The sequence below is a fragment of the Xiphophorus hellerii genome, chromosome 5 (genome assembly GCF_003331165.1).
Source record: "Xiphophorus hellerii strain 12219 chromosome 5, Xiphophorus_hellerii-4.1, whole genome shotgun sequence".
NCBI lineage: Eukaryota > Metazoa > Chordata > Actinopteri > Cyprinodontiformes > Poeciliidae > Xiphophorus > Xiphophorus hellerii.
In genome coordinates this window covers 6,373,129-6,385,340 of record NC_045676.1, presented here as the reverse complement: position 1 = coordinate 6,385,340, position 12,212 = coordinate 6,373,129, and the positions used below count along the sequence as shown (strand labels likewise).

Sequence of the window (12,212 nt, the reverse complement as noted above, 5' to 3'; positions counted from 1 at the left end):
TGCTATTATGTTACCTGAAAATGGTCTCAAAGCAATTTTATTGTTTATTGCAATAACTTATTGTTTAATGTGACAGACCTAAAAAAATGTATCCCACAATAATATTTAAAACTATTTTGAGTTGGATCAGCACTTTCCCCACAAAATCTTTACACACACAAATGTTACATTTACTTCTTTATTACAAACTGCCTCATACAGAAAAACACTAATGTATGGTGTGTCATCAGTCGTGGTGGACGGGTGTGTGTGTGTGTGTGTGTGTTGCTACAGGTGAACATTTCTGTCTAGTAGCTCTTCGTGGTCTCGTATTGCTCGGGGAAAGGCAGGCTGACATGTCCGCTTCCGGCTACCAGAGGAAGGATCCCAGCGTTGGGAACGACGTTCCAGGACAGCGTCAAGGTGATGTTTTTATTAGCCCTGCACACAACACAGACATGCCCGTCAGCCAATCGCATTCAGGAACACAGATACAAGCTAATTAACAAAGTTTGTTGTAATATGATTGCTGGAAGGCAAAAAACTCCGGGTCCTCATCGATGATTACCATTGATTTTGGCTGTGAAGTTGTCAACACAAAGCCCTAAATCTTAAACGTACACGTGATGATAGAAAACAAAAAGGGACGTAGTGCTTTGATATCGTCAACATTATAAGAACTAGATAAATATTTGCGTTTTTAATCTTGATGGTGCGTTCACACCAAATGTGTCTGAAGCTTCAAGTTCGACGCATGTGCATCTTTGGTGCGTTTACGCCAAACGCGTTTTGAGCATCAGGCGCGTCTGGTTCAAACGCACAAAACGCGCCTCCACATAGACTTTGAATGTAAACCAGTCGCGCCTGACGCTCAAAACGCGATTGGTGTGAACGCACCATGATGCATGACGTTGTCGTCAGTTGCTATGGCAACGGATCTGGGTGACACAGGAGCGAGAAAACAGAAGAATAAGAGTGGGTTTAAGTTGTTGTTCATCCAATTTTCTGCGTTAATTTCCCCCTTTGCTGTGGCGCACTGCGCTAAATTAATAACATCTACATCTCCAGATTTCATTTTGTTAAAGGAGCTGCTCTTGCGGCTATGGAAAAAAGGCGCGTTTTTGCCCTCCAGCATTGTGCGCATGCGCAAAAGTTTTGGACGTAACAAAAACATGTAACATGGTGATTAAATATTTATCTTGTGAGAATAAAAACAGGTTTTGGTGTAAATCCAGCATGCTCCTAACACTGCAGCATCTAACCTGAGTCCATTCCCATCATCGAAGAAGAAGTATTTGGACTTCATGTCTCTGAGGTTCAGTTTGGTGTTGTCCCCTCGGAGGATGATCCTATCCCACAGCACCACCTGGTTTAGAGACTGACACACACACACACACAATTTTATAGTTATCTAAAAGAGTCATATCAAAGTTATTATCCAAGTAATGTTTTAAAGTTATCTTTAAGACATTACTCATTACAACCTCATTACAGTCAGAGGTCTTGGTAGTGAAAAACTTATTTTTGTCATGACCCACCAAAGAGTAACAGAACATGCTTGAAAAGTTAAATACTGATATTTAGCTTGTTAAATATTCTTTTCATTCTTGTTCAAGTTAAATATTAGTATTTAACTTTAAACAGCACAAAATATTTAGAATATAGTACATCAGCGCAGAAAAATAGATGTGTAATAACAGCTGAAATTAGGGCTGTTGTAAACGAGTATTTTAGTAATCGAGTAATCTATCGATTATTCTTACAATTTATCGGATAAAAAAAAGATAAAGTAAAATATTGATAAGTCTAACATAACAGAAGTATTACTATCGCATATCAACCGCCTGGTGGTGGTGTTCGCTCTGAACCACCACCACTAGGCAGCAGCTCCGGGAGGAGAAAAGACTATCTACCGTACTCCAGGCATCGCGCCAGTCATTTTAAGGATGCTTATTGGTCCCCCGAAAAACGACAAAGACCCGGACCTGGGAGGATTCTATTGATTGATGATCATGTCCGGCCCGGAAAAACGACAGGGCTGGACATGATCATCAATCAATAGAATCCTCCCAGGTTGAACTTGAAAACTGGACCTTATGCTGCTAACAGTTAGCTTTCGTCAACAACTCAAGTGGAAGTGAGAGCTCCGTGCAACGTAAGTAATAACCCGGCTGGAACGCGGTGCGCTAAATAATAAAATATAATTTAACGAAGCTTCGATTTAGATAAATTTTCCTTGAGGAATTTTAATAATCGAGGTACTTGAATCACTCGAGGAATCGTTTCAGCCCTAGCCGAAATGTTATTAAAAATGCACTCAAATGCAAGTTAGATGGGTAGTTTGTACAGAAATACAGTGAAGATTATTTTTTTGTTATAAATCAAACTGCTTTATACTGAAACTGAGAGCAGACATTTTTCCAGATAATTTTCTTGAGAAAATGAGTTAATCTCAAGAAAATAAACTTTGTTTTCTCGAGACCACAGGTTGATTGGTGTATGTGTTAAACCTGATTCCATCCTTCAAATGCATGCAGCAGCAGTGGGAGAAGACTTATGAGTATAAGCCAGGACATTGTCTGAATGACAACGTGTGTGTGTCTGATTTTTTATTTCATGCTGATTAAAACCAGATGAACACACCAAAGCTCAATAAGTGTGTGTTTACTTACATTGCTCTTTGTGGCGTATTCAGCTGACAAGTAGAGAAACAGCTGCTTGACATTCCAGTCGAAAATTGGCTCCAAATGTGGGAAAAGTTAAGGAACAGCACAGACACACATTTGATCAAACAGCTAAAATAATTAACTATTAATTAGTTAATTAGTACAGTTACATTAATGTTAGTGTAGAGTTTTTAAATAGTACAGAGTTACTACTGAACAAATATATAACTTAATGTCAGCATTTTGTGTCTAAATCCGCCTGGATCAAAGTTGTCTTGACACTCCACAATGGGAAGTAAAAGGATATCAGCTAAGATGTCAAATGTGATAAACCCCAGATCACTTCGTTCCCTGGGTCCTGTGAAGTCATCAACATTCTTCCTGTTAAAGAGGAAAATTAATTAGTTTGAAACTCAAATTAGATAAATAAGAATGTTTCTGTTTCCCCATCTTTTCCCAGGTTGATAGGTACCTTCAGGATTCATTTTAAGGCAAATCTGGAGCCTGATAAGAGTTTTTACAAGGAGATTTTGTGGGTCTTAAGAATGGCGGTGCTGACTACAGAGGAGCCAAAATGTATATTTTATTTGTTTCTAAATATCTTCCAAAAAACTCAGAAACTTTGAGATTATTCTCAGAAATGTTCTAAAAAAAAACTTGGAAAATTCAGTCTTTGAAAATTGGCCTCTTTTAGCCTCCATCTGGTACCACCCATGCTTTCTGCATCCAAGTAAAAGCTGGATTTAGTGGCGAACTGTGAGTCCACACAGCATGATGCTGCCATTGCACGTCAGCCAACACAAAGGAGGTGTGGTCATTAGTAAGAGACGCATATGGTTGTGCTCCTATGTGGTAATGGTGAATAAATGTGCATAAAAATTAATGCAACTTTTCCAAAATACGACGAAACTTTCTAAATAGATTTTTTTTTTATTAAGTATGTTTTTTTATGAAGCCAGTTTTAAATCTAGTGAGAGAATAAACATCACCACAGGTGGTAACATGACAGTAGAAGGAGGAAGTCTGGGTTACAGATCATCCGATCAGACAGCAGGGCCTCGGTCTGACTCTACAGGGTGATGGTGAAGCATCATAAAAAAATACACCACAGCTAATAACATGCATGAAGACAAAAACAGCAGTTTTCTCCCCCAAACAGCTGGTATGAATGAAGCTCTTACAGCATAACTTTAGAGACGTGGATGTCCACAGGAACTCTTCTGTCTTTAAACGCCGTCGTGACGAAACAGCCGAAAGTCAGAGCCGCCATGACGCTCAGGGAGAAGGCGAACAGCGAGTTAGCTCTCGATAGAACCGTATTCATCTTTAAAAGTGGCTAAAGGAAGCTGAAATGAATGACAGACGAAAGGCTAATAAAGAGCAACCGTTGAACAAACACTAGCGGATGTATACCCGGAAGTGTCGCGGTAAACGCAACTTCCTGTGCGGAGCTTTTCAGAATAAATTCACTGTATAAGGCGTTTTGTTTCTTGTCAAAAGAGTTAAATGTTCATTTAGGGAACTGCTTCAACAATAAAAATGATTAACATAATGTCTGGACAGTTCATTTACTATTTACAATAACTATGATATGAATGATTTGTTAACGTAGCAACACAGACAGGAAACAGCCACCTGCAGAGATGAATAAGCGCTTCCTCTTCTTTTCCCCACTAAATAGCGTTTGACTACTATAATAATGGGGCATTACCGCCATCTTCTGAATGGAAGTCAGACCCATTAGTACACAATAAATAAATAAGTTCCCTTATTTGAGTTGTATGAAACATATTTATCTCTTGAGCCTTTTGCTGCTACTTCTACTCTAAGGGTCACCACCGTGGATCATTTACCTTCAGATGCACATTTTCAAGATGCAAACGGCTCTTAATGCCATAAATTCATATTCAGAGGTTCAGCTGTATTTTATTTTAAGCTTCACCTTTACATATCTTGAATTAATTTAAATTAGCTTTGTAAATTTCCAGTCAGTTCATAGTAACTACTCATAATCTCCCAATGTAACATAAGCGAGAAATTAAATGATGTGATTTAATTTGTTTCTAAAATTACAAGGTGATCAAAAATCCGTAGATTTCAGTGAGTAAAATATATGGGCTGTAAATTATGGAGAGGCAAATTAAATGGTTTCCACTGATTACTGAGTGTCCAAAACCATTTTTTGTAACTGGTTGTGTATATCGTTATATAAATAATTTCATATTTTATTCCAATCGGCTGAAATTTGTCATGAAATATTATTTTAAAAACAAGTTTATAATTTGGTTGGTTAGTAGATCACATAATTTTGTAAAGAAATCTATTCTTTTTAAAATTGCTCAAATAAAAGTAAAAAGTACACTCCAAAAAAATATATAATTGGAAAAAACATATTCAAGTAAATGCAACTAGTTACTTCGTGCCTATGCGTTGTTTCGTCATCTTTCTAAAATAATCTTGTCCTGCGAGCCACCTAGCATTTTAGCCAATCAGAATGAGTTTCGCCTCTGACTCCGCCCCCTCGCTGTGACTCGTGCTGTGGTGTTTTGACTGCAGCACGTGAGCCCCATCCGCGGTACATGGAGTTCCAGCGCGAGCAGCTGAGGGGAGATGTCCAGGAAAAGAGCCGCAGAGTCGGTGTCGGTGCCCAGCAGCACCCCGGAGAGGAAGCGGGCCTGCTGGGGCGTTCTGATCAGCCAAGGTCGGTACTCTGCCTATAGCTTTTCAAAACCAGAACGGATGAAGAAAAAAAGGTTGAAATAGGAAATACAGAACAACATGTTGAACTTGTGATGCATTCAGTGTTTGACAGCGCAGTTGTGGTTTGTGTTACGGGTAAATAAGACCTAATGGCGCAAGCCTAAAATACGCCCTACAGCTGATCCTAACATGATCTGAAAACAGCTCATGTTAAGACTAAATAAAACTGTGGAATAAACTCCATAAAACTGCATTAAGTGCCCATTCTCTGGGCTAAATTAGACAATTTACTGGATTACTATAATAAGTGCTCTTTATATTGTGCTCTTTCTTACCCTGGTGTTTTCGTAAGTACGTAGGCCTGTCACAATAAGCAATAAATCAATTAATCGCATTATAAATTAAAACGAACTCAATAATTTCCATTTACATGATTTACTGTTTTTTTCTTTTTCTACCAAAAAAAAAAAAAAAAAAGGATGACAAAATTTTTCAATCTGGAGTTTTGGTCTCAATTAGCCCATTTTTGAAGCACCATTTTTGTTTTCAGGAACTTCATAATTAATTTTATTTATTTGTTTCTGTTTTTTTGTTTATTTATTTTGGATATTTAAAATGTCTTCCAGTTCCAGTGTTAAATGTTATGTGTGTGAGAATGTGTTATTTTGCCATTATAATTATAATGGTTGAACATAGTCTCAAAACAGCAATATTATATTTTATCACAATAACTTCTGCAAAAATTATTGTTCAGCAAAATGTGTTGTTGTGACAGGCTTAATTACTGCATAACTACAATAAGTGTGTAATTTTGCTCAATAGAGTACAAGTACCACTGTTGGTACACTGTAAAAACGATTCTGTGGTTTCAACTAATATGTTACACAAAATATCATTAGTTTAATTACTTTCTTAAGTTTGTGGCAGTAATTTATTTAAATCTGTTTTCAGGTCTGTTTAAAACTGTTTGATGTAAAATATGCTATATTCCAGTATAATAAAACAAAATACATTTTTGCTATTGAATTTAGCTTAATATAAATAGGCAGTTTTAAATAATTTTTTTATAATTAATTTATATAAATTTAAAGGATTCAAATTTTTTCAAAATTAACTTGTTTGTTTACATTATAGTTGATTTATATTTTCTATTTGAATATACTTAATATTACATTTATAAATGCAAAAGGTTAAAAATTACTTAACATTAAATCCAAAACAGTAAATTCTATTTAATAGTATTGATTTTAATGTTTTACTTAAATTTTATTGAGTAGATTTGGGATATTCTTTTTTTTACAGTGTACTCAGGTGACCTTAAATGCTACCTGGGGGAATTTCTGGTGTCAATTATTTACAAAATAGATATGACACTGAGTCAGGAACAAATTCAGGTGGATTTTAAATGTTCACTTTCATTTTGTCTGAAGTTAGAGCTTGGATCTTGGAATGATTTCAGGCATTTAAACTTTGCCTTTCATTTGCAAATCAGAAAATAAACATCTGGATTGCCTTTTGAAATCCTGTCTTACAGGTGTGTAAGACTTAACTAGCTGTGAGTTGCCACGAGCGAAATGGTAAATGTTTTTTTGCTACAGCCACTATTAATACCTTTTTAATGCATTTTAGCCACATAATTAAAACTATAATGTGAAACATTTCTGGTTTGAGCACCAGAATATTTTTTATTAATTTTTCTCACTTCAAATGTTTCAATATTTTCTTCTACATAAATAAACTGCATCACTCAACCAAACATGTGAAACCAAACGATAAGAAGCAATTTTATTGTAGTTTTTTGCATGGTAATAGTTGAGTTCATGGAAGTGGTTCTTAAAGCATAGCAGTTTCTAGAACTACTCAATGACTGTATTTTTCTGTTTTTAAAAAAATTATAAATCTATGTTGTTTCAAAGTGTCAACAGGGAAATGATACAAAACAATAATCACAAGATTGGTTCACTAAACACAAAATCACTGAGGCAAGAAGAAAAAGCAATGAAATGAAAGAAAACATGAATAGTAAACAGAAATAAATATGACTCTTAACAAAACAAATCCAAACCACAAACAATGAGAATAACTGAACTAGCGCAAAGAATAAACTAAAAATATCAAGATATAAGAAATAAGATATAAGAAAAAAATCTTACCAAGTGCATCTTAAATAAGACAAAATTAACTTTTCAGCAAGATATATGAGCTTTTTTAAAGTCAATAATTCCTTAATATTGATGAAAAAGTACTTGTTCCACTGGGAAAATGTTTTAGTTAAATACTTTCCCAATGTAACTAGAACTTATTCTTCATTAAGGAATTATTACGGTAACTTAAAACAAGATGTTATATCTTGCCGAAACATTAGTTGTAAGTTTTGTCTTATTAATACTAACATATTGTCACTAAAAACTAGACAAAAATGACTGTGCAAGATTTTGTGTTTTTGCAGTGAACTAAAAGTTAAGGTCTAAACAAATGGACTATAATAAAAAGTTTTGCTGGTGTGTTTGGGGATTTGTTTGTCTCCAGGGTCATGGGCAGATCGCTCTCCGCTCCATGACGCAGCGTCTCAGGGTCGCCTGCTGATCCTGCGCAGGCTGCTGGCTGAGGTAGGACCATCACGCTAAGACCAATTTAAAACAAAACCACACATTTTTCTAAGAAAACTCAAAATCACTTAGTAAAATGTAACACAGTGGAAAACCAATAAGTGAACTAGTTTAATCTACAACCATTTTAATCTTTTGTTTAATATTGAATAGCCATCATTAACCTTGTTGACTGTGAGGAATCTGTAAAAGCCGTCTATCCTGTACATTGCCCCTTAGTAATGAAAAATGATAATTAAACAGCCTTGTTTGAATATAATGTGTTTTAACAGTTGTCAGTTTTATTGGTTTTTCTCTGATCTGACCACACCCATCAGCGACCAGATAAATATAGACTGCATATGTTGTTTTGCAGGGATATCAAGTAAACATCAAGACCATCGACCAAGTGACGCCCCTCCATGAAGCCTGTCTGTCTGGACACGTGGCATGTGTCAGGGCGTTGCTAAGTGCTGGAGCTAATGTAAGTACTGATACTTTCAGTTTCATTTCCAGGCATAATATGGTTGTTTAATGGTGGGCGATCCTGCAGGTGAATGCTGCCACCATCGACGGCGTCACTCCCCTGTATAACTGCTGTGCATCAGGGAGCGTCGGGTGTATGGAGCTGCTGCTGCAGAATGGAGCGCACATGCACACACTTCACACACACTTCCCTTCGTCTATGCATGAAGCCTGCAGGAGAGGTAAGCACACACAGCAGAAACCTTGTGTGTATTAAAGTATCTTCCTCATAGACAAATACGCCCAGCTGTGTTAAGAATGTGAATGCATTTAGATTAAGGCAGAGGTGTCCAAACGTTTTGTTACCTGGACCAAAATCATTAACTTGTGGACTGTTTATTTTTTACTAAAACACAAAGTTTCATTGAGGATTTTGTTCCTGCTCAACAGTAAACTAAGCATTAAATACTTTAATTAAAGAAAATAGTCAGTTTTTTTTTTTATAGGAATGTGTAGGAATCATTGTAAGTACAAAATTTTGTAAAGGGTTCACATAATTTCACTTTACTCATTTATTTTGGGCTTGACTGAAGAAACTTGAAAAAGCTGATTTGTTTATTTGAAAAAAGTTTTAATAGTTTTATTCTAATTGAATTAAAAAAGCCTCCATCTGCCTCAACCACCTGCGCTTGTTTGACAAGTTAGTAACATTAAGGAGCCGTACAAAATCAGCTCAGGGGCTGCAAATGGCCCTTGGACCACACTTTGGACACCCCTGGTTTATTATGAAGTCTTACAGTTGGCAGACATTTCCAGATCAGCTCTGTTTATTGGTCAAACCCTGTATTGAGTCTGAATCGGTGTTTTTTACATCTTGCATATTTAATAGTAAATAAAATGAATCATCAGAATAATCAGCAGATTATAGATTACATGTGAGCGCCTCCTGGGTCTGTTGCAGCTTTTGGTTGTTATTGTTAGACACTGTTACAGTCTCAGAAATGCATTTTTAACCTGACTCTGCCTGTTTGACTAGTCTGGATGCAGCAACATGTCATTTAACATTTAAAAAAGTTTTTGTTAGGGGATTCCAGGAAATATTTCTTCTGTATCAGATAGTGGTTCGGTCGTTTCTGTTTGTGGAAATGCAAGATGCAACAATGTGCTGGTGGATGTAGGCAGAGAAAAAAGGTTTAGCCGCTCAGATACTCACAGTTGTTTTTTTATGCTTTATTTCAAACAAATAACATTTCATAGAGAATATCTAACACAATGACAAATATCACAATACTATAATAAAAATAAAAAATAACCACAGACATTGACAATATTGGTGTAAAGGTCTTGCAATATACAAAGCAAATAAATAAATAAAGTAAGAAACAAAAGTTATATAAATATATGCACAAATGGGTAAAATAAAACAACGTGTATCTTTTAGTCTACACAGATACTATTTTATTAACAAAATGTGTCAAAAATACATACAAATACGCATAAAGGATTTGTTTCACGTACTCACAGCCTCGCTAAGCAAGGTTGTTGGAATCAACTTACTCACTCATTCTTTGGTTACCTAGCAACAACTCACTCACTCTTTGGTTACCTAGCAACGGCCTGTTGAGCCACTGGCAGCAGCAGTCTAAGTTTCCGCCTCATAACAGCTTTTCGTCTTCTTATTTTGCTCTTTCCATTGGTTTGTTATTTCTTTTTAATTCATGTAAAGCACTTTGAACTGCCTTGTTGCTGAAAATGTGCTATAAATATAAATGAGATTACATTACTTTACCTAAAAATAAAATTCAACTATGTGGAGTTGACAAAAGAGAAAAGATTGCACCACCAGTGTGGTCGCAGATGTTTAAAGCAAAGAACAAAAAAATAATTTAATTTAATTTAAACTCATGTATGGTTTCATATCAGCCTTACTGTAAATTAATGCTTTCACCTGGATCCAAATTGTGTTCTGTATACGTTGTTTTTATAAGGTTTTTGTCATTGTGTCAACAAGGGAACAGCCAGTGTGTGGAGACCCTTCTTTCTCATGGAGCAGATCCAGACTGCCAGGTCCCCCACCTGGGCTCCCCTCTCTACGTGAGCTGCCTGCACCGACACGCAGCCTGCTCAAAGGTTTTGTTGGACAAAGGTGTGACTTTTCTCTTTCTGTGTAGAGGTTTTCTTTTTAATGAAAGCTTTCCAGTTGCTTTCTGCAACCGAGTATTAGGGCTAAGATAAGAAAAAAAAAAAAATTAATTACAAGAAAAAAATCATGATATCGCGAGAAAATTTCATACCAATACAAAAAGAAGTTGTAATAACACAAGAATAAACTCATAATATCACCAGAAGTTGTAATATTAGTAGAATGAAGTAGTAATTTTATAAACCAATCAATTCATTTTATTCATAAAGCACCCTTAATACTAAAAGCAGCCTAAAGTGCTGTACGTATTAAAAAAATAAACCCACAAAATAAAGACAAGTGTGTACTCACCTCTCTTCCACACGGAAAAACACACAACTGTATGGAAAATGTTTCAACTGAACCGAAATGATCCAGTTTAGGACATGTAGTTAAAAAGATGGGTCTTGATAATGGTCATACAAAGAATAACAAATAAATATTCCTTATTCTGCTAATATTATGACTTTATTAACATAATATTATGACAAAAAGAAATCTTAGTCTGGTGTTTATTTGGATTATTTTTATTTTGATCTTTAAAATACAAACATTTTCACATGACTTTATATGTAATTTTTAAACATCAGATGATTGATGTTTTGATCAGATACTCCGTACTTGAGTAGCCTTTTTACCAAATACCTTTTTACTCTTGCTTGAGTACAACCTTTGGGTACCCTACCCACCTCTGGTTGGCCCTATTCATGGTACAGTAGTTGGGACATTTATTTTGCCCTCCTCCTCTCATCCAGGAGCCAGTGTTAATGCAGGGAAAGGCGGTGAAAGCCCTCTGCATGTAGCTGCCAGACAGGACAGCACAGATCTGGTGTCGGTTTTACTCGACCATGGCGCTGAAACCAAGCTCAGAGATGGAAACGGCCAGCGGCCTTTAGACCTCGCTCCGCCTGGTGGAGAAACACACCAGCTGCTGGTGGCATTCGAAGGTACGCCTGAATCGCTGTAATGATTTTTAAACTGAATGAAAACACCTGAACCGGCTCTGTTTGTCTCCAGCGTCCCCCAGGAGTCTCTGCCAGCTGTGCCGTCTCCGGATCAGGGCCGTGATTGGGCGAGCCAGACTCAAGCAGCTTCCTCTCCTCCCTCTTCCTTCACTTCTCACTCAATATTTGGAGCACACATAAGAGCCATAGGCTGCATGCTCTCTTGTAGTTTTCTGTCTCCAATGCAAAAACAGAAAATGTTGGCAAGTATTTTTGGTCTAGTTTCTAGTGCAAATATCTCAGTACACCTGAAATAAGACAAAACTGACTTAGAAGTAACTTTTCAGTAAATTTTCAGCAAGAAGTAGCAGCTTCTTCTATGTAAGTCCGTAATATTAATGAAGAAGTACTAGTGATGAGTACTTCAAGACATTTTCCCCATGTTATTTCACTCATAACTAGTACTTTATCATCAAAATTTAGGAATTGTTGACTTAATAGGGCAATATTATGTATTTTCCAGGCAACTATAGCACCATCAACTAACTATGTTAACTTTAGTTGTTATAAAAATGATATATATGTCAAATTTGACTCAAAAGAAATTTTACGTCCTAATTTAACGCCTTGAAATTGGGCTTCTGCCTCTTTAAAAAGTTCTGCTCTTTCTGAAACTCCGGCTACAGTG

At 36.3% G+C, this 12,212-nt stretch overlaps 2 protein-coding genes across 2 annotated transcripts; one reads left to right on the top strand and one right to left on the bottom strand.

Moving 5' to 3' along the window:
* Window positions 1-164: 164 nt before the first annotated feature.
* spcs3 (signal peptidase complex subunit 3) lies at window positions 165-4,081 on the bottom strand. Its single transcript, XM_032563421.1, has 5 exons — window positions 3,827-4,081; window positions 2,953-3,026; window positions 2,652-2,728; window positions 1,242-1,357; window positions 165-420 (listed from the first exon to the last, which is right to left on the bottom strand). Exons 1-5 carry the CDS (start codon window positions 3,967-3,969, stop codon window positions 288-290), a joined length of 543 nt encoding a protein of 180 aa, XP_032419312.1. The 5' UTR covers window positions 3,970-4,081; the 3' UTR covers window positions 165-287.
* Window positions 4,082-5,168: 1,087 nt separating this feature from the next.
* On the top strand, window positions 5,169-12,171 carry asb5b (ankyrin repeat and SOCS box containing 5b). The gene is made up of 7 exons (XM_032563409.1): window positions 5,169-5,346; window positions 7,875-7,954; window positions 8,310-8,417; window positions 8,487-8,640; window positions 10,410-10,544; window positions 11,336-11,527; window positions 11,598-12,171. The coding sequence occupies exons 1-7, from the start codon at window positions 5,256-5,258 to the stop codon at window positions 11,723-11,725; spliced, it is 888 nt and encodes a 295-aa protein (XP_032419300.1). The 5' UTR covers window positions 5,169-5,255; the 3' UTR covers window positions 11,726-12,171.
* Window positions 12,172-12,212: the final 41 nt, after the last annotated feature.

Bases quoted from the DNA above. Each gene is read 5' to 3' on its own strand.
- spcs3 (XM_032563421.1), bottom strand. From the start codon at position 3,969: ATGAATACGGTTCTATCGAGAGCTAACTCGCTGTTCGCCTTCTCCCTG. The intron at 2,729-2,952 runs ATATCCTTTTAC...AACTTTTCCCAC, and splicing joins CACATTTGACATCTTAGCTG to ATTTGGAGCCAATTTTCGAC. The intron at 1,358-2,651 runs GTAAGTAAACAC...TGTGTGTGTCAG, and splicing joins AATACGCCACAAAGAGCAAT to TCTCTAAACCAGGTGGTGCT.
- asb5b (XM_032563409.1), top strand. From the start codon at position 5,256: ATGTCCAGGAAAAGAGCCGCAGAGTCGGTGTCGGTGCCCAGCAGCACC. The intron at 5,347-7,874 runs GTCGGTACTCTG...GTTTGTCTCCAG, and splicing joins GGGCGTTCTGATCAGCCAAG to GGTCATGGGCAGATCGCTCT. The intron at 10,545-11,335 runs GTGTGACTTTTC...CCTCTCATCCAG, and splicing joins AAAGGTTTTGTTGGACAAAG to GAGCCAGTGTTAATGCAGGG.